The following is a 20,703-nucleotide window of genomic DNA, read 5'->3' as shown; positions in this document are numbered from 1 at the left end:
GGCACTCCATGGGGGGATATTCTTTTAGCCAGAGGGCCCTTTTTAATCTGAGCACTACTCCAGCCCATCACAAGAAGATTCAGCAGTAGTTTTTCACCCTCTTCTGAAGATAGCAGGCCTCATCCATGTCCTGGGTTATAAACAGGAATACAACAGAAGGTGGGATTCCCAGCAGCCAATTTGACCTCTAGTTACGGGAGTTCTTATGTCTAGGATTTCCACCTGTGGTTGCTGAACTCTGACTAGTAAAATTTTATTTAAATATATTTTACGTATTTCAGTACAAGCAGTGGTGCATGGCAATGGACCAAGGGAAAATCCCTTCTGAAATAAAGGCCCTACTCACTGGAGAAGAGCAGAACAAATCTCAGCAGAACTCAAGCAGGCACATGAAAGCTGGGAAGACAGATGCTAACAGCAATTCCTGTGAGTACAGTACATGGGACAGTTTATCTTTAGAAGAGTGACTTAAAGTAGGCTTTCTGTTGACCACTTTCCTTGCTGTGTCTTCAAATAAAATAAAACGTTGATGTCATTTGTAATACACTAATAAGCAAGTGAACTGGCGTTTGATTCTAAATATTGAAATGCATTACACATGGGGTCTATAAAGAGCAACTGATAAATTCATGGAAAAATTTTAAAGTAGACTCAGTCAATAAGTGAGAGTGTACCGTTCTAGCTACTTTTTGGCCGCACTGCACGGCTTGCGGGATCTTAGTTCCCCGACCAGGGATTGAACCTGCACCCTCGGCAGTGAAAGCGCCAAGTCCTAACCCCTGGACCGCCAGGGAATTCCCTAGTTACTGTTGATAATAACAATACCTTTTATTTTGAGTTTGATTTACAAAGTACTTTCACTTATGTTTATCGTAATTATTTCCTCCAGTGATTGTGTTAAGTATAATTGTACTTTTTTATTTTATAGATGAAGAAATAGCACAGGTGCTGCTTGGTAAGGTGCCCAAGGTCACACAGCTATAATGGTAGAACCTGTCCTCACCTAGTTCAGGCTCTATCTAGTACAGTAGCCCATCACCTGTAAGGGTTTTTTTTTTAATTAAGGAGAAATTCACATAACATAAAATTAATCATTTTAAAGTCACAATTCAGAGGCATTTAGTACATTCACAGTGTTGTACAACTACCACCTCCGTCTGGTTAGAAAACATTTTATCACCCCAAAAGAAAACTCCAAATGCATTAGCAGGTTGCTTGCTATTACCCGCTCCCTCCAGCCCCTGTTAACTATGAATCTGCATTCTGTCTCTATGGATTTACCTCCTCTGGATATTTCATATAAATGGAATCACACAGTGTGTGACTTTTTGTGTCTGGCTTCTTTGACCTAGCATAATGTTTTCAAGGTTCATCCACCTTGTAGCATGTATCAGTACTTCATTCCATTTTATGACTGCATAATATTCCATTGTATATGTATACCACAATTTGTTATCCATTTATCCACTGATGGATATTTGTTTCTACCTTTCGCTGTTGCGAACAGCGCTACTATAAACATGCATGTACAAATATGTATTTGAGTACCTGTTTTCAGTTGTTTTGGGTATATATCTAGAAGTGGAATTGCTGGGTCATATGGTAATTCTATATTTAACTTTTATTTATTTTTTAAAATATTTATTTATTTTTATTTATTTCGGCTGTGCCAGGTCTTAGTTGCGGCATGCTTACTTCTTAGTTGCACCATGTATGTGGGATCTGGTTCCCCAACCAGGGATGAAACCCAGGCCCCCTGCATTGGGAGCACGGAGTCTTACTCACTCGACCACCAGGGAAGTCCCTATATTTAACTTTTAGAGGAACCACAAATTGTTTTCCACAGTGGCTGAAATATTTTACATTACCACCATAGTATATGAAGTTTCCCATTTCTCTGTGTCTTGCCAACACTTTTTATTTTCCATTTTTGAGAACTGTAGCCTTCCTAGAGAAGTGGCATCTGATTGTGGTTTTGATTTACATTTCCCTAATGACTAATGACACTGAGCAACTTCATGTGCTTGTTGGCCATTTGTATGTCTTCTTTGAAAAAATGTCTCTTTATGTCCCTTGCCCGTGTTTTAATTGAGTTGTCTTTCATTATGTTGTTGAATTGTAAGAGTTCTTTATATATTCTGGATTCTAGACCTTTATCAGATATATGATTACACATATTTCTCCCATTCTGTAGGTTTTTTCACTTTCTTGATAGTGTCCTTTGGTGTACAAAAGACTTTAATTTTGAGGAAGACCATTTTATCTATTTTTAATTTTGTTGTTCACGCTTTGGGTACCATATCTAACAATCCATTGCCAAATCGAAGGTCATGAAGATTTGCCCTGTGTTGTCTCCTAAGAGTTTTATGGTTTTAGGCCTTATATTTAGATCATTGATCTATTGAGTTAATTTTTCTATATGGTGTGAGATAGAAGTCCAGCTTAATTCTTTTGCATGTGAATATACAGTTGTCTCAGCACCATTTGTTGGAAAGACTGTTAAGGTTTTAGAATGAAGATGCCATATGTTGATTTCTTCATCATTGTGATTGCTTTGGGAGCACTTGAAAATAGTTATAAGGAAATGTTACAAACTTTTTATCTTTTAAAAAATTTTTTATAAAACTGAAGGATTGGCTTTTTATAACTTTTATTAGATGAGGTAACATTTTGCCTTAATCTAAATTCAGTTAATGAAAAAAAGCCAAATCAGTTCAGTTTTCTTTCAGTCTGTATTTGAAAATAGCCTTCCCTTAGATACTAAATTTAAAAAAAAAAATGCATGCATTTTAAAACAGATTAACCAAACTTTATTGACTTTAAAAGCATTCTTGAGACTTCCCTGTGCCTGGTGGTGCAGTGGTTAAGAATCCACCTGCCAGTGCAGGGGACACAGGTTCGAGCCCTGGTCCGGGAAGACCCCACATGCCACGGAGCAACTAAGCCCGTGCGCCACAACTACTGAGCCTGCGCTCTAGAGCCCACAAGCCACAACTACTGAGCCCCCATTGCCACTACTGAAGCCTGCGCACCTGGAGCCCGTGCTCCGCAACAAGAGAAGCCACTGCGACGAGAAGCCTGCATACCGCAAGGAAGAGTAGGCCCCGCTCGCCGCAACTAGAGAAAGTCCGCGCGCAGCGACGAAGACCCAACGCAGCCCAAAATAAATAAATAAATTTATTTATTTTTTAAAATAAAAAAAATAAATAAAAGCATTCTTACATTGGTAACTTTATTTTTCAGGGTGAAGAGCATATAAAATGATGAGTCAGTGACTGAAGCCAATATTCTGATTCTTACGGAGGATGAATAGGCAAGATTGTACTTCTTGGCTCCATTTACTACCTACTGCTCAGTCATCTCTGTAAATTTGCAGTTTCTACCAAAATGTGTGATCATAGATCTCAAAGGATCTTGCTTTAGTTTTCAACACTTGGAAAATCTACAAACATTCAGACCCGTTCTGGTTGGTATTGCCACCCATGGCATTTAACCTGTTGCAATGCTTGAAAGCACAGTAGAGAGACTGAGTGAAGATTATATTTTTTGCACCTCAACTCCACATTGCTTTATTGGTTAATTTATATTCTTTCCATGTAATTCATGTAATTGTATGTGTATGTGTGTTTACGTGTCACTTCCTTTCATGTTTTTGATTGCCCTACAAAGAGAAACCAAATGGGCTGACTACTGATTATAAGTTCTCAGCCTTTATGGACCTAATCTTATTTCTTTATATTTACTTGAGTAATGTTTATTTTCTGCATGAACCATTTCTCCTGTGAGCCATTCCAGCATAAGCTGTGAATATGTATTAACAAATATATACATTTCTACTTTTATAATCCATAATGATATGCCCGTTTTAAATAATGTACACATTAACAAAATCCATCAAGAAAGCCCTTAAGATAGCCTCTATTTAAAACTTTTGTTGCTGTCTTTTCAAACTGTATTTGTACAGATTTGCTAGGGCCTAATCTGTACTTGGAGAATAATTAGTCAAACTTTATTTTTAAATAAGAAGTAACCTGTTAGGCATTTCAGTAGCATATATCGTCTTGACAACCCATACAGTGTGTTTCTATTGTATGTCTATATATGTATATGGGGAGGGCAGGAGTGAATGTTCACACACATTTCGTTGTGTAATCACCTAATTTGGAGAATTTTTCTAAAGAAAATAGGATGAAATTAGCTGCTGAGATGGAGTTTCTGCCTCAAGAGATCTGGAACGAAATGAGGCACACATTGCTGGTGGATCTAATGGCGGTAGCCATAACCAGAACACTTAGTTTCTTCCCTGATTAGGGTTTCCTTATGAATGTATTCTGAGCCAGAGAGAAACACACTGTGGGTGTGCATCTGGTTCAGCCCTGGCCGTGCCTCCACTCTGGAGTGAAGCACTGAAGCCAGAGTCGCTAGGGGGCCTGGCAGGAGGGGCAGAAGGCAGAGGAGTTCCCTCCAGTTCCCATCACAGCTACCTTTGCTTTCTTCCTGGCTACCAAATGGAGTGATGGTTGAGGAATCACACTCATAATATGATACACTCAGATCTGGGAATCTTTTGATGTCCCCATTGGGACACTTTAACCCTCTATCTTCTCTTTCCCATCGTTAAATCAGGAGTTGTGTTCTCTGTTGCTGCTAAATTGTAATTGTTCTTTGCTCTAATGAAGCAAACATTTGGCTTCCAAACAATATGTGTTTTGTTACGAAGTAGTTTAAGAGGAGGCATCATAGTCTAGCTTGTCTGTGAGGTGGAACGTGAGATGGACCACATAGTTTCAGGTGATAAGGTACCTCCCTCCTTCTCTGAGGCCATGCATTTGAATTAAGTGCTTCCCCTTAGCCTGAGTTCCTGAAGATCTCTTGTGCTTAGGTCGCAGACTCAGATCTCTAGTCTAGTACTGTGTGACAACTGATATACCACTAGCCCAGTCTGTTGGGCCTCTCTGTGTTTTGGAGGACTGGGGGTTTAAGAGTATTTAATGTCTTTTTAGGATCACAAATATAGATAGATTAAAGATTGTTAATATTCAGGCCTTCAGAATTTAAGTTTTTTAAATACAGTGTTCAGATTGTAATGGGTATGTTTTTGCCATCTGGTCTACTCAAATGTATATTTTTATTTTGCAAAACAGCCCAAGACTTGCTCTACGTTGCTTTGTTCAGTACCTTTTGAATTCCCCAGAAGAGTTGTTTTCAAAACAAACATTCCAAATGAATGTGGCTCTCCAGTGGAATGTCCCCATTGTGCTTGAAGTGTTTCTTCTCTGGTTGTGATTTTAAATTACAGGCTCATTTGAGCTACTCCCCTTCCCTTCAGTATCTTTACAAGAGCAGTGACTTTGTCCTCAGGTAGCCGATGTGTAATTTGGGGTGAAAGTAAATTACAGTTTATTTCAGTTTATTCCTAAACCTATCTATTTGGTATTTTGGAGTAGACCAAACCGAGAGAAAAATTCCTTGGTCTTAAAAAGGAATGTTCTGATTGCTTTGGGTATTGTGCTGGTTGCACGCTTTGGCCACTTGAAGCATGTTAATAAACGTCACTCATTAAAACAGCTGGAGCATTTCTTGCCCCATTCCAGTTAAGGAGCAGCATGCTGAAATCCTAGCATCTCTCACTCACCTATAAGGACAACATACAGGCTGAGAGAGAACAGAAGCGGGTGGAAGAGTCAGTGAGCTCAGTCCCCCTTCATCTGTTCTGCTGTTCTCCTTGCTCTCTGAGTAGACAGAGTAATATTTCCTTTTTCCTTTTCCCAAAGAAAGGAAGGTAAGGGGGAAAATAAATTCATGTATTTAGACCAGTCATATTCTGTTGTTAATTTAGCATAGATCCGTTGTATATTAGAGCAACTGAGTATAATATGGAATAAGTTTGACTAGATCAAATTTTAGGATATAGCTGAAGTTCTTAAATTTTTTTCTATTTTATCTAAAATCTTTCTAATGTATCTGAATCAGAATGTTTCATGCTGCAGCAAATTCATATCACTGTTTACCAGCTAACTGACAGTATTTATCAGCATCACCATTGAGCATTTTATTTTATCATCATCTTTGAATTGATAGGCCTGATTTTGGTTGTCCCAAAAAGTATAGGTTTAAACTGGACTTAGTTAAAATAAAGGCAAATAAAATTTAAAAACGTAAATGCGATGTTTCACAAGAAATCAGTTGCAATATTATCAATTACATTTTTAGTTTTAAAAGAGAGGAAAATTACTACTAAATCACATGTTATTTTGGGGCATTGAAGGAATTTTTCTTTCTCTGAAGAGCATTGTACAATTGTATTTTTATGAAAAATAAAATATCTTCACCGGAGCCATTTCAAATTTGTCTGTTTCACAATACTGAAGTATGTCTGTATAAGCATAGTAAAAAGAGTATGCGATTTAGGCAGAACTGGTCTTGAATCCATTTTTTGCGTCACCTTGAATTATGTACTCTCTCGGCTTATTTCCTCGTCTGTAAAAAAGTGGGAGGATAACTTTCCAGAGTAATTGGTAGGCTAAATAGAGTTACAAGAACCTGCTTCTTAAGTAGTACAGAATTACATTAAATTTTAAATATTCATGTGTGCCTGGGTTTGACTATTAAGATTTAAATCACTAACGATAAATATATTTAATGGGCTGGAATCTAAATATGTAGTGTTGCAGGCCTCATGTTTCTGAAGTCTTTTTAGCTATATCATTATGTCTATCCCTGGAATGGTGTATAGTTGGGGGCTCTTTTTAGCAATAATAGCCTTCTATTAACTAGACTAATTTTAAGAACAGTTAATGTTCCACCTGGCAGTAATCCTATCATCTGTATAAAGCAGATTTTCAGGCTGCTAGGTAACCTGGCTCACTTTTCCCTTATTCCATCCATTTTACTTAATTACACAGTATCATGAATCGAAGCGGGACTGCTGTGTGAGGTTGTGCTGAATGTGCACTGCACAAAGGCACCCAGTTGAGGAGGCCTAGAATCGACCTCACGTTCCTTTCAACAGGCCACGTGAGGAGGAAAGGGTGCCTGCCATTGCTCACCAGGGCACACGTGTGGCGCAGGTCTGCCCGGACAGGAGCCTTTCTTAATCCCTCTACCTGGAGGGTGCCTTTCATAAAACGTGCAAAACAACAGTGTGCCGCAGCTGGTGTATTGCTGGCCCCAGAGGAAAGCCAATCATGTGCATCTATCCCAACTCCGTGCTGAGTGACATCACATTGGTAGCTTTCAATCAGCAGTGATGGGAGTACTGACACCACAGAAATCAGTAAATGCTACACATCAGGGATTTCCTTCCCCCGCCAGAGAGTTGGTTTCCAGCAGACCACTGTAACGGCCTAGCGTAGGCCAGCATGGCCCTGACCCGAGCAGCGACATTTGAGGCCCCGCGTATCTGACTGGAGGACACGTGGAGCTGGAAGGACTCTTTGTGAGTCTCTAGGAAGTTTGGAGGCATCCATGTCAAATTGAGATTCCTTCACAAGACAGATGGTGGTCGTGACTCAGAAATGGTTATGGGTTGCAGAGAACTACCCAGGTGAACTCTAGAAATGACTGGGAGGCAGATCAGCTGAATTCTTAAAGCAAGCCTTGGGGTCAGAGTGGGTACAACTAACGTACCTACTGCTTTGTGACACAGTGCTCCCAACGCTCCTGGGCTGGGGGTCGGGCTGCAGTCGGACAGTCAGCTTTGGCTTACAGGCCATTTTGACTCTGCAGTTAGATAAGTATTTGAGCAGGAAAAATCTCCTGAGATCCCACAGAACCCAATTCAATCCTGCCATGCCTCAGTGCCCCTTTCCTGAGAGGAAAACAGTGCCTGACAAGCATTGTACAGCCCCGAACCTAGTCAAGTCAGCAGGCTAGAAATGACGACTCCTGTGCCTCCACTAGGTAGCCTTGGATAACCCAGAACCAGCAGGCCAAAAGCCCACACTGAGTTCTGGATTTTACCACTTCAGTGGAATGAACACCATGCTTGCCAATACCACAGGAAAAGAAGGTATAGGGTTAATGACAAAAAGTAAATAATAATGCCCCTCAAACCTCAGGCCCTTAAGGAAATGAATTCCAACAACAACCACGTGATCCTGGAAGCAGATGCTACCTCCACTGAACCTTCAGATGAGACCCTGACCCTAACCCTGTGATTGCAGCCTTGTGAATCAGAGGACACAGTTAAGCTGTATCCAGGTTCCTGCTCACAGAAGTTATGAGATTAAAAAAATGGGGGTTATTTTAATCTGTCAAATTTGGGGGTAATATACAATAATAGATAACGAATATAATTGTTCCATTTTTTTCATGTGAAATACAGATTTCATGTTTAACTTATAAAAATAAATTCATTTAAAATATCTTCCAAATAATAACAAACAAAAAAATAACCATACTCCTTTTTGTCAGATCCCATATTCACCAAGCAACTTCCAGATTATACTTCCAGATTCCCAATTATTCCAAAATCAGTAAGAATGTGCCCTGAGTAAGTCATCTAAGCATTCTGGTCATTGGAAAGGAATATACCCCCTTGAAAATCAATACACTGGCCTCTGGTTAATATACTTCAGTCTCCTGTGAGGGTAACTAGGGAGCGGAGAGTCAACCTTAGGCTGTGGGGTCAGTTCTGGGACAGGTGGAGCCAGGTTGGGATAATACCACTAAGATCGCTAGCAGTTTGCTGAGGCCAGGTGATGAATGCCACTCCACCCAGCCTGCGGCGCCTCCAGCTCGCGGGTGATCTTAGCTGCCAAAGGGCAAGGTCTCACTTTCACCTTCCACAAGGTGTGACAGCTCATATAAACCAAAAAACGGAAACAGGTGCTATCGGAGATCTCTACCTAGTCTATGAAATTACATTGAGTTTTAATATGCGGCCTGTTTTAGTTGAGGGTTTCTTTAAACCACAAAACCGATAAATATAGGCAGTGTTTTTCCCCCTTTGTCCTCCGAACAGTATACTCACATATCTTTTCTTAAAAAAACAAAAAAGCCATAAACCATTTAGCTGGTTTACATTTTTCTTCAAAATAAACTTAAAAGTTCCTTACAATATTTGTGTTTGTAAGTTTGAGTCTTTGGATTTTCATTGTGTTTCTTTGCCCTTTCACTCCAATTATCAAATAGCTTTAAAAAAACAAAAAACAAAAAAAACTACCTTGACTTCAGTTTCACTTGATTTCACTTAGATTTGTTTCTAGTTACAGTACAATTCACTTATGGTTCAACTGAAAATATATAATGGTTACATGTTTTTAGCTACAGAGTTGCCTACAATTAACTATGGCCAAGAGTGACTTAAGTCCCGTTTCACTGGTTTTTTTAATATTCGACTAGAATGGTTAAATTTACAGTTGAAACTGATTTCCCTCCATCAGTTCTTTCTATTGTATATGTGGAAATCGCAACATGAGAATGATGGTAAAAGTCTACATTCTCAAGTGTTTTCATATCCTGAATTTAGACCATGCCTTCTTAATAGTTCAAAAAAATCCCCTTTGGAGTGAGTGAATAGAAGTAGCTCTGTCACCTACCTCCCATTCAAGTTCCTGCTCCCAGCTGTTCCTTCCACGTTGAGTCTGCAAAATATTAGCAGAACTAAAAAAGAAAGAAAAGAAAAAGGAAAAAAGCTAAAGAAGGAAAACAATGCCACAATTTGAGAATGGTATTAAAAACCTGTTTCTACTAGTTAGCACATAGCAATAGGTGCTGAATAACTTGAAAATGGAAAAATCCATTGGGTTAGCAACAACTAAATTTAAATAACAACAATAGAAAACCTTTTTTGAGGGCTTCCCATGTGTTTGGTAATGCACTGAATGAATGATTTACATGGGTCTGGGCTCATTTTATTACAATCCTATAAGGTGGTATGATAGTCTTACATGTCAGCTACGGTAGAATACCAAGTTATTTAATCAACACTAACCTAGGTGGTGCAGTGAAGGTATTTTGTAGATGTGCTCAACAGCTTCAACCAACTGACTTTAAGTAAAGAAGATTATCCTTGATAATATGGTTATCTAATTGGTTAAAGGCCTTAAGAGCAAAAAAAAAAAAATGAGGTTTCCCTAAGAAGAAATTCTGCCTCAAGACTGGAGCATCAAATCCTGCCTGCTGGCCTGCCCTAGATTTCAAACTGAAGACTACAGCAACTACCTGAGTTTCCAGCCTGCCACCCACCCTACAAACTTCAAGCTGGCTGACCCCCTTAATGTCAAGAACCAATTTCTTAAAATATTGTCATCTATCCATCGATCTATCTGTCATCTATGTCCTATGGGTTCTGCTCTTCCTGGAGAACCCTAATACAGGTAGGCATGTTATTTTCCCCATTTTAAAAATAGAGAAGCTGGGGTTTGAGAATTTGCTGGTTAAATAGGTGGTAAGCAGAACCTGAGCTTCAACACAGAAGTTGATTCCAGAGCCCTTGAAAACAACCATTATACTTGTTTTTAAGGAAAACTTTGCTGGCTGGAGGTGTCACTGGAGTCTTGTGCCCAATTTTTACTAATTTTTAAAGGGTCATTCAAGTATATATAGTCCATCTACCTGGAGAATCAGATAGCCCAGAATTTTAATGAATCTGGACTGATGAATAGAGTATAAATCCATTCTTCTCAGACACTGTGCTCCCCTCCCTCTCCACCATAAAACTCTTCACAACTCTTTTGCTGCCCAGGTATCCATGCCATGGTCTGTCTAGCACATTCAGGGTCCTACTAGCAGAATACAGTCTCCTAAAACAGAGCACTCTTTGGAAGGTATTGCAGGGAAACAGAATAGAGAGGATTCATTCAGAATTCCCTTATAGTTTTCATTTCCCATATCTAGCTGTTGTGGGCAAACAGCTGAAACTGCTGTATTGACTGTCTGCCACTGAAAACCAGATGATGTTCTCAAGCTTCCAGACCTGCATCATAACCCTGAAACCAGATACACACACCCAGCATTTCTGGGGGTCATTTTCCTGCAGAATTAAAATCACACATTCTTCAAATTATAGGTGAATCCTAATTGTATAACTCAATTAGGGTTGATGAGAGTTTTTAAAAAGCAATACTTTTAAAGAGGCTTCTTCTAGTAAGTCAGACAGAAAAAGACAAATATCATATGATATCACTTACATGTGGAATCTAAAAAAATGATACAAATGAACTCATTTACAAAACAGAAACAGACTCACAGACATAGAAAACAAATTTATGCTTACCAAAGGGGAAATGTGGGGAGGGATAAATTAGGAGTTTGGGATTAGCAGATGCAAACTACTATATACAAAATAGATAAACAACAAGGTCCTACTGTATAGCACAGGGAACTCTACTCAATATTCTGTAATAACCTATATGGGAAAAGAATCTGAAAAAGAATAGATATTTGTATATGTATAACTGAATCACTCTGCTGTACAGCAGAAACTAATACAACACTGTAAATCAACTATACTCCAATATAAAAAAAAACAAAAAACAGAAACAGATTCACAGACATAGAAAACAAACTCATGGTTACCAAAGGGGAAAGGAGGGGGAGGGATAAATTAGGACTTTGGAATTAACAGATACACACTACTATATATAAAATAAATAAACAACAAGGACCTACTGTATAGCACAGGGAAGTATATTCAATATCTTGTAATAACCTATCTGATAATGGAAAAGAATCTAAAAAAGAATATATACTTTTACCTTCAGGTGTCCAGTTTACACCTGAAACTAACACAACATTATAAATCAACTATACTTCAATTAAAAAATAATAATAAGGAGGCTTCTCCTGAGAAAGAAGACAGAGCTTTTGAACAGAAGTGTTCAGTTGAGCAAACAATTCAGAATGGCCCAGATTGTAGGTAGGGGCTCAAAAAATTAAAGAGGGTCTGAGGGAAATGAGATGGGCCAAAAATAAATTTAACCTAAAATAAATTTAACTGCCTACTTACCAGGAACACAGGAACATTTACTTTTAGGGAAAGTCTAGATTACACTGCTATGGAATCCATAAATTCTCAGAGTCAAATAAATAAAAGGAGAAAAGAGAGAGGCCCTGGTAAGTGTGGGTGGCACAACTGCGTGTTTGGTGAGATGACAGGGTTTTTCGAAAATGCTACCATTTGTAAAATGGGTTTAAAATAATATTTTGACTAGTGATTTCATGTCTGTAAAGGGCATTAATTATTTTGGAATTTCCTCCTATGTTTAGATGCTTTGTGCTTTGAACACACTGATTAGTTAATCTGCAGCTGCTGCTCTGGCTGCTCAGCAATTTTCACTGTCTTGTTGCTATGCAACGAGGACTTTCCCCCAAATCGCCAGTGTGCCAGGCCCTGTGAAGAGCTGGTGGGGTCTGCCTACTGGCCACAGTGCCACCAAGCGGTCGTTCTGCAAAACAGTGGCACCAAGCTGGTTCGTTGCCATGGCTGTCTAACCACGGCCCCCTAAGGTCGTCTCTGCTCCAGATGAATTAGCAGGTTCACTAAGCAATGGGGAATTGTTTATTCTTTTCATATTCTTCCCAACACAGTGAGGATTTTTTCACTCCAGTGAATGCATCATGCCAGCAGCACGGCAAATTTAAAGAATGTTGGACTGGTTGGCAGAAGGCATTTTTGTGTACCCCTACTTTGACCTCTCTTGGACATAATTTGCTCTTCTAAACAGTGAGGGGCTTGGGTTAGGTCTCTCAACGTCCCATTCCTTCTACTCTAAAAGTCTAATTCTTTGCTTCTGTTACGTGTGGTTTTTATAAGGAGCATAACCTTGAAGCTGATCCTGGTCCAGCAGCTCCAACAGATCTTGCTTCTGTTGCTTCAAAGCGAGTTTGGCAGGTGGCAGCAAGGCTGGAGGGTGAAGGGAAGCACTGCACCCACCAGGAGAGGCAAGAGTGCCAACCTTATCTGGCACATGACTCTGCTCCCCACATGCTGGGTGGAGGTCCCCCTGGATAAAATTGCCCTTGCTGAGAACTCTGGCCCAGGGCATTCATTGGTTCCAGGCACCTTGGGGAAACCTGTGACGGAAGGTCCACAGGGAAGTGTATCTGAGCAGGATGTGCTGATGGCCTTTGACAAGCAGGCTGGTGGGACTAATGATTTCACTGAAGATGAGAAGAAAAGGAGAAATTCGAATTCCACCTCAAAGGAAGTGACCCTGCCCCATCCTCTGATGGTCTGTGGGCACCTGGAGCCAGGTAGGGGAACTGCTCTCCTCAGAACCCTGCTCCCCGTTAGCTTTCTTGAACTCCTGTTTGGAGGCTACATGAATCCACATTTGTGATGCCCCTCGTCATGTACCTGGTAAGGAGACTGGAGTCGTTTTCTTATTCCCCTCAACAGCCTGCCTCCCTGTGCTTGGCAGGTAAACGTGAGGTATGGTGAATGTTGTTCCTGTACTGCTGGGACTTATGCAAATCTTCATCAATCTGTGCGTTACATCCAGTTTCTTCCAAATTCAGGATCAAGTGAGACAACAGGAATCCTAAATATTAAACTAAACTAAAAAAAAAAAAATACAATGAATTATCCACATGCTGAGAAAATGTAGCTGAATTATCATAGGTCATGAGACTTTAGAGCTCTCTCCATTGTGATTTGATTAACACTCTTAATTTGTCATTATTTGGGGGGATTTTTAAAAAAAACTAATCTCGATAACAAGAGTTTGTAAGAGGTTGTCTCACTGAATTTCCACCCACTGGGGTAAATTCACAGAACATTAAAGACAGAATGGAGCTTTGTAATCATCTAGTCTTTTTTGGTTTAAACTGAGACCTAAAATACATATATAAATAAAATTAAAGTAAATTAAATTTTACTTGTTACAATCTAACTTTAAAAAATAAATTAAAAAAAATAAGTACTGCAGGGTCTCTTCTATTTTTTAACAACTCTGAACCACAAAATACAAGGGCCATGTGACATAAACATCTGGCTCATTTTGTCTGGTCAGCCATTGGCTGATAGGATAAAGAAGAATATGTGGAGGAGAAAGAAAAGGAAGAAAATACAAGACACCGTTTTTATCTTTTGACTTTGATTAAAGAAAGCACCTCCACTTAAATGCATCAGCTCTCTAGATGTTTTGTGGATGGAATACTTTATTGTTCTCATTCTTGGCCCCAAATACCAAGCCTCATCTTGTCTTGTTTCCCTGTGTCTGCGAGGTGGGATGTACAGCTTCTTTCCCATTTCAGACGTTTAGCACCACCAGCCCAGGAACCTAGCCACAGCCAAGCAAAAAGTGAGGGCCAGCTCGCTAAATTTCTATACTCTCCTGTTAAGAATGTCACGTTCTCCCAAACCTCAAGATTTCCACGCAGGCAGCAGCCATTAGGCCCACAGAGGTCTGGATGGGTTTGGCTACCCATGCATTCCCTAGAGAGAAACCTGTCATGTCAAGGAAAGAGCAACAGACTTGCAGTTAGGGGGCCTGAAGGTGAAAAACAGCTCGGTCACACTCCGACTTGGGCAAGTCACGTAGAGATGATAATATGAACATCACAGAATACTTGAGAGGATAAAGTGAGATAATACAGGTAAAATCACTGAACGACTGATATTATTATTTGCAATTCTTGTTAACTAGGGTGTGAAAATGCACACCAGTCTTGTCTGTAAACCCGTTATTGTTTGAATAAGTACATCTTTAAAATGTGCTAGTCCTAGATTTGAAATAACGGAGACCTGTCAACCAGAGAAGAAAATCTCGAGTTACCACAGCCAAAGAAGAGTCTGAGCTTGGTGAGGGTACGACGATACATCCTGGAGAGAGAGGAGGGGTAGGAAGTGCTGGCTGGAGAAACGGCCTCATGTCTGAGTGTCCAGGAGAAAGAAGAAAGTGCTCCTTGCCCTTGCTGTCCTAGGGTATAGGGGCAGCGCCGGGCAGCCAGAGGTGTCTGCCTGAACTGCAGAGCGCAGGGAGATCCCATCTGCACTTCTCCCTTTGGCATTTTCTGGGCTTGCCCAGCCAGGGTCCCTGCTCATTTTCTTGAGTTTAACTCAGAAGAGATGTAAACATCCTGGACACAGCCTAGATGGGACACAGATGTGAGGAAAACAGCATGGCCGTTTCAAATGTTTCAAGGCATCATCAGCTGGTTAGGTTAAGGGAGAATGAAAGAGAGAGAGAAAAAGAGACAGAGACCAAAATTAGGCAACTCTATAAGCTTTCTTTCCCTAAGAATCCTGATTATAATTCGATCACAGAAGCCTACCCAGCAAGTTCCAGTATATTCCAACATATGGAGTGCTCTCCAGAACAGATCCGGACAGAAGGTAATGTAAAAACATATACAATATTAACACTTTCTAAATGTTGCTTAGTAGAGAAATTCAAGTCTCTGAAATGTGTCACACAGGAGATTTCATTTGGAACAGAAGCCCATAGTTAACAAAATTTCAGTAGGGAGGAGAAAAAGGAAACAATAAAACCAGGTTGAATCATTAATCAAAGACTGTGTATATGGCTTATGCTTTTTGGACCTAATGGTAAATAAAAAGTAGGGAAGCATTCTTTTTTTTAATGCATGTAACTAATATAGTAAAGGGACTGTTGACCATAAGCTCAAGGTGAAAGCTTCCTCGAAAACAAAAAGCAACTAAAATAAAAAACACAAAAACTAAAATCAATAGTGAGTGCATTTTACAAAATCAAACATTTCCCTCAGAAAGTTGATCGAAAAAAATATATAAATAGCTTCTGTTTTTACAGTTAAACTTTTTAATCTCTGGTACATAACATACATAACAGTAATTGAAAGAATTCTGAGAAATCAGACAAAAGTATTGGGTGGATTTGAATTAATGGGCCAAGCAAGCTTTTTTTCCTTGGCTTCCCTGTCAAATGAACCATAGCTTGAGTCTTTGGCTACAGCTTTGGCCGTGGGGAGGATTTCTGAGACGCCGACATAGTTTTTTTTGGCCATCCTTGAACTGGTTGTGATAGTGTAGGCATTGCTTCGGTAACACTTCATCGAGGACATGCAGAAAGTCTCTTTCATTCCTCTCCTAAAATTGGCATTATAAATGGAATACAGAGTAGGTTTAGAGGCTGAGGAACTAAAGGATATCCATGTGATAGCTGTAAAAACAAGGGAACTTTTCTTATAGTCTCGTTCATGCGGGTGCCACAGCTGAGCAACATGAAAGGGCAGCCAGGAGAGCAAAAACAGAAGATTTAAAATGAGGAACATCTTGATCGTTTTCACTTTTGTCCTCGGGACGATGTTCATCGTCCGCCTCACTGTTCGACCATCGGTGCCGATTCTCCAAATGTATTTTATGACCTTCTGGTAAAATAAGATTATGAGGACGGATGGAATCACAAAGCTCACCAAGAAATGGATGATGGTATAGGCAGTTCCTTCCCAAGAGGAGGGGAGGAAATAGTTACAATGACTGTCCCAGTTGGAGCCATAGAAAAAGAACACGGGGGTCACAAAGGCCGCCTCAAAGATCCAGGACGCTGCAATCATCTTCTTGGCTTTTTCTCTGGACACCTTGAAGCTCAGAGGGTAGACGATGGTGTAGAACCGGTCTATGCAGATGGAGAGGAGAACGTAGACCTGGACGCCCGGGGTGAGATACTGAAAGTAGCGCACGGCCTTGCACGTGGCGCTGCCCAGGGCCCACCGGCCGGCGGTGAACTGCAGCAGGACGAAAGGCATGCCGGCCACGCTGATGAGCAGGTCGGCACACGCCAGGGACACCACGAAGTAGTTGGTGGTGGACTGAGTCCTCCTGCTCCGGTGGATGACCAGACACACCAGGGAATTGCCAAAGATAGAAAACAACCACAGGGCCCCAAAGAAAATGCTGGCTGTGGCCACTTCCCCGGGGTTCGGTCTGTAGCGCAGGTCTGTTCCGTTGCTCCTCCAGCCGTGCTCCTCGTAGAGCTCCGTCAGGTCTCGGCTCAGCAGAGGGGAGGCCGTTTCCGTGCAGCTGTGGTTTTGGAGGGGCACCAGAAGTGTAGGAACAACCAAAGGCGGCTTGCTGTTATCCATTCTGTGAGCAAAAACCATATTCATTTTTTCCCTCTTAGTTCTGGATAAGAAAAGAAGAATGAGGCCTCCTGTTAAAACGGTGTTACACGGATTGATTCCTAAGACTAACAATCTTATTTGACGCTTAGATCGGTTGTCATCTGTCAATGAGTAGGACTTGTGTGTTGGCAGGAAAACACGACTACTACCCAGAAAAAGCTCTGGCCCCGTTTCTCTTTCATTTTAGGACGGTTTCAGCTGATCCCAGCTCAGGCTTTCCCTGGCTTCCCCCTCTCCTGACCCTTAGTCAAATGTGGTGGAACTCACAGCAAACCCCACTCCTACGCTGAACCTTGTTCCCTTCATACGCTGGGGATCACGGAGGGTTAGAGAGCTCCAATCTGGCTCATGGTTAGGGCGTTACCCCCAAATGAAGTGCTGCTGGAATCCTGGGAGGTACGTGAGAAGATCCTGAATGTCGTAACACTAAAGTAACGAGGCTGCAAGGGAGGAAAACGGGCAGATGGAAACACACAGGCGTCAGCTATGGAAAAAGCGAACAGAAATCTGTGAATACAGACTCACTGGCTACTGGGAACGACCTTGTCCTTACTTATTGTAGAATTTCCATTACAAAAGCATTATGGCAGCACATGGAGCAAACATAACACTTTCACATGAGCCAGAAGTAGCTCATTTAATGACACATAAACATAGCCTGTTTTTTTTTCCGAAAGATGATAGGCCACCTATCAGTGACATATTTTGATGCTATTCTGTTGTTAGTGTTTCACAAAACGACCCTGACTGAGGAATATACAAGATGTCCCCTAATGAATGTGTAACCAGGTTACTAGAAACCTTATGGCATTCAGATGATTATAAGCAACCAACTCTAACTTCACCCAGCCTTTAACTTTTTTTTCCCTACTATTCAGTGAGGGGAAAAAAAAAAAAGGTATACTTTTTAATAGGGAAAAAGCCTGTATCATTGTGGGCCATTCAATTAAAATTGAGGTGACTGCTTGCAGTCCGATCATTAGGGTTTAACTTGGTCTGAATCTATTAAGCAGAAAGAGAAAGCACAGCGGCTGAATCCATAATAACCAGAGCGATTCCACCTGGCCGGTGGCGCAGGGGAGGGCACACCAGCAAAGGCTCAGCAGGGCCTCCGTCCCTCTCCGGGGCTCCTGTCACTACACCTCACAGAGGAACGTTTCTGGGGTTTAGAGGTGAGATGAAAGAACAGTTCTAGATGACCCATTTTTCCTTGAAGGGTTTTCCCAATGACTGGTGGTAGGGAGAGGGTGTTAATAGATACTGTCCTTACCAAGAAACCACATTCAACAAAAGTCTGGGGCTCAGGGCAATGCACTAAAGGCCAGGTCCAGGTTCCCTTCAAGGCTTTTTTTTTTTTGTCCATGAAACAGCCCTACTTAATTTCTCAAAGAGAAATGTAAGGTTAACTAGCCATTTTAATAACTAAAAGACCTTTAAGCATGGCTGACTGGTTGATAGGAAACTGTAAGACTAGCTACCATATTTTCCATATAAAAAATTAGGATACACGGTCTGAAGACAGGACGTAAGATCTAAAATTAGCACTGTCCTAGAAAATCTGGAATGCATGACTGTTATCCTTACAAAATTGAAATAATCTTTTCACCTTTATTTGTGTAAAACCTACAAAATTCCACAAAAAAAACCACCCCAAAACCAAAAAAAAAAAAAAAACCCTACAATTTTTTAAAAAGATTTAAAGTTTAAAAATAAAACAGACGACCTATTTTCCCAGACAGAAAGAGCTGTTCTAAACTCTTGGGGGATGCCTGTGGCCTAAATACAACAGGAGCTGGTAGCACAGGCACTTTCCCATAGCGCCACACGCACTTTGAAACCTGTGAACTTCCTTCTGTTTCCTTCTTCCTCTCACAGCAAAACTCTGCAGATGAAACTCAAGATCACCACTACCACCAACGCGCTGCGAGGCCTTCGCCCATCCTCTCCTCCAGCTGCTTTACATCAACTAGTGTGTCCACCAATTTCCCTGACGCCCCGCCCCCGCCCCACACATTCCCGCCTGGAAGCGCAGGACCCCGCTGCTCAGAAATGGGACGAGGGAGCCTGAGAAGTTCTCAAGTCTAGGTCTCCCCTGACCGATGGCATGACTTCTCTGACCGGACCTAAAAGTGCTGCGGCTCTGTTTACTCATTCAGTACACCAAGAAACTATGCTAGGTACTAGGAGAACAACGAAAAGTAAGGCTCATAAAAGGGTAAATGTATAAATGAGCTGTCTGCCATAGTATAACTAAATTCTATAATAATTATAATTAGTAGATAAGGAGCTAAGTGACAGAGAAAAATAGGGACCCGATTTTTCTTGGGATAGGGGGAAGGAAAGGAAAGGCTTCACAAAGGAGGTGAGGTGTAAGCCGGGGACCTAGAGGATGAAGGTCCCTTCTTCAGGAACACAAGGGGTTTTTTAAAAAGCTCCAAACATTCCAAGGGAGGGAGAAAGCATGTGGAATGATTTGGGGGTCATCCTTCTAGGGCTGATCTTTTTTGGGCCCTTTTCCCCTTAGAGGTATAGTCTTCTGCAGGCCATACCTCCCAGACTATACAGTCTCTAAACGCCCTACAAGCAAACTGACCTACATTTTCCCCATGGTTATAATGAGAGGTTACATTTTCCACATTCATGGGCTGAAATGTGGTCACACAGTGGATAAGAATATACAGAATGGCTGTGGATTCCTTGTTCAGAGAGCATGTTGTTACTCCTTTTCCCAGTTTGTTTTGCTTTAGAGCCATGGTTCTCTAGCTTAGCAACACACTGAACTCTCCCAGGGAGCTTTAAAAAAAAATACTGATGCCTGGGTCCTACCCTCAGGGATTCTGATTTAATTGCTCTGGAGTGCAGCCTGGGCATCGGGATGTTTCAGAGTTCCCCAGGTGATCCCAATGTGCAGCCCAGATTAACAATCACTGCTTTAGAATGGCTTCCATGTTTCTGTCTTCTCTCATTAACTATGGGGTCCTGGGAAAAGGGCATTATTCTTTGTCCGTGCTCTACAGCTTCCACTGAAGTTCTTTACATTAATAATCGCTTGTTAGCTATTTACTGAATTGACTCCATAAGTACAGAGAACTGAAATACAGGCCTCCTACTCTAGGTGGCTCTGCTAGGAGCATTAAATGCAGAGACAGAAAATCACCGTGTGTTCTCAGAGAGCCGAAACGCTGGTGACCATGGAGACGGGAAAACATGGCTCCAGAGCAGAGCAGGGCAGGTGAAACTGAAGTCACCCAGGTCAACTCTCATTTAAGGGACAGTCAAGGTAGTTTAGGTGACCTCAGACAGCCTCCTGCACCCCCTCCCAGAAAACATGGTCTGCCATATTATAACTAAATTCTAGGGTCTCAAAGTAAAAGTTCAGAAAGGTCTCCCCTGCTCCATTAATTTGGAAATAAATACATCTTCAAGGGGGTGTTTCTGAAATGCAAGGGCTGCGGAATTCATAATTATGTCTGGGTCATCCATATTCAGTAATTATAGCAGCAACAAGAAAGACGTCTTCACCTCTTTCCTGCTCAACCTGTCTGTTCCCAACCAACTCGGAGACTGCCACATGACACACTCCATTGGGTTGATATTGAGGGCCCCTATTTTAAAATATATCTCTATCTATATATTATCTAAGAGAGGAATTAT

The 20,703-nt window shown here is 41.1% G+C and overlaps 1 protein-coding gene across 5 annotated transcripts in view; it reads right to left on the bottom strand.

Annotated features, from left to right (window-relative positions):
• Window positions 1-3,418: 3,418 nt before the first annotated feature.
• Window positions 3,419-20,703, bottom strand: part of GPR19 (G protein-coupled receptor 19) — a 44,942-nt gene continuing 27,657 nt past the window's right edge. For 3 of the 5 annotated variants that reach the window (XM_082420288.1, XM_082420289.1, XM_082420290.1), the window contains one exon: window positions 15,158-17,050. In XM_082420288.1, coding sequence (XP_082276414.1) covers window positions 15,781-17,050 — 1,270 coding nt within the window. In that variant the 3' untranslated portion in view covers window positions 15,158-15,780. Of the gene's footprint in view, window positions 9,607-15,157; window positions 17,051-20,703 lie in introns of those variants that run through there. The other 2 variants (XR_014252424.1, XR_014252423.1) reach the window with 2 other exon arrangements.

This window comes from Balaenoptera physalus, assembly GCF_965194825.1.
Source record: "Balaenoptera physalus genome assembly, chromosome: 13".
Taxonomy (NCBI): Eukaryota; Metazoa; Chordata; class Mammalia; order Artiodactyla; family Balaenopteridae; genus Balaenoptera; species Balaenoptera physalus.
The sequence above is the reverse complement of the archived record's forward strand: the minus strand, read 5'-3'. Positions and strand labels throughout refer to the sequence as shown.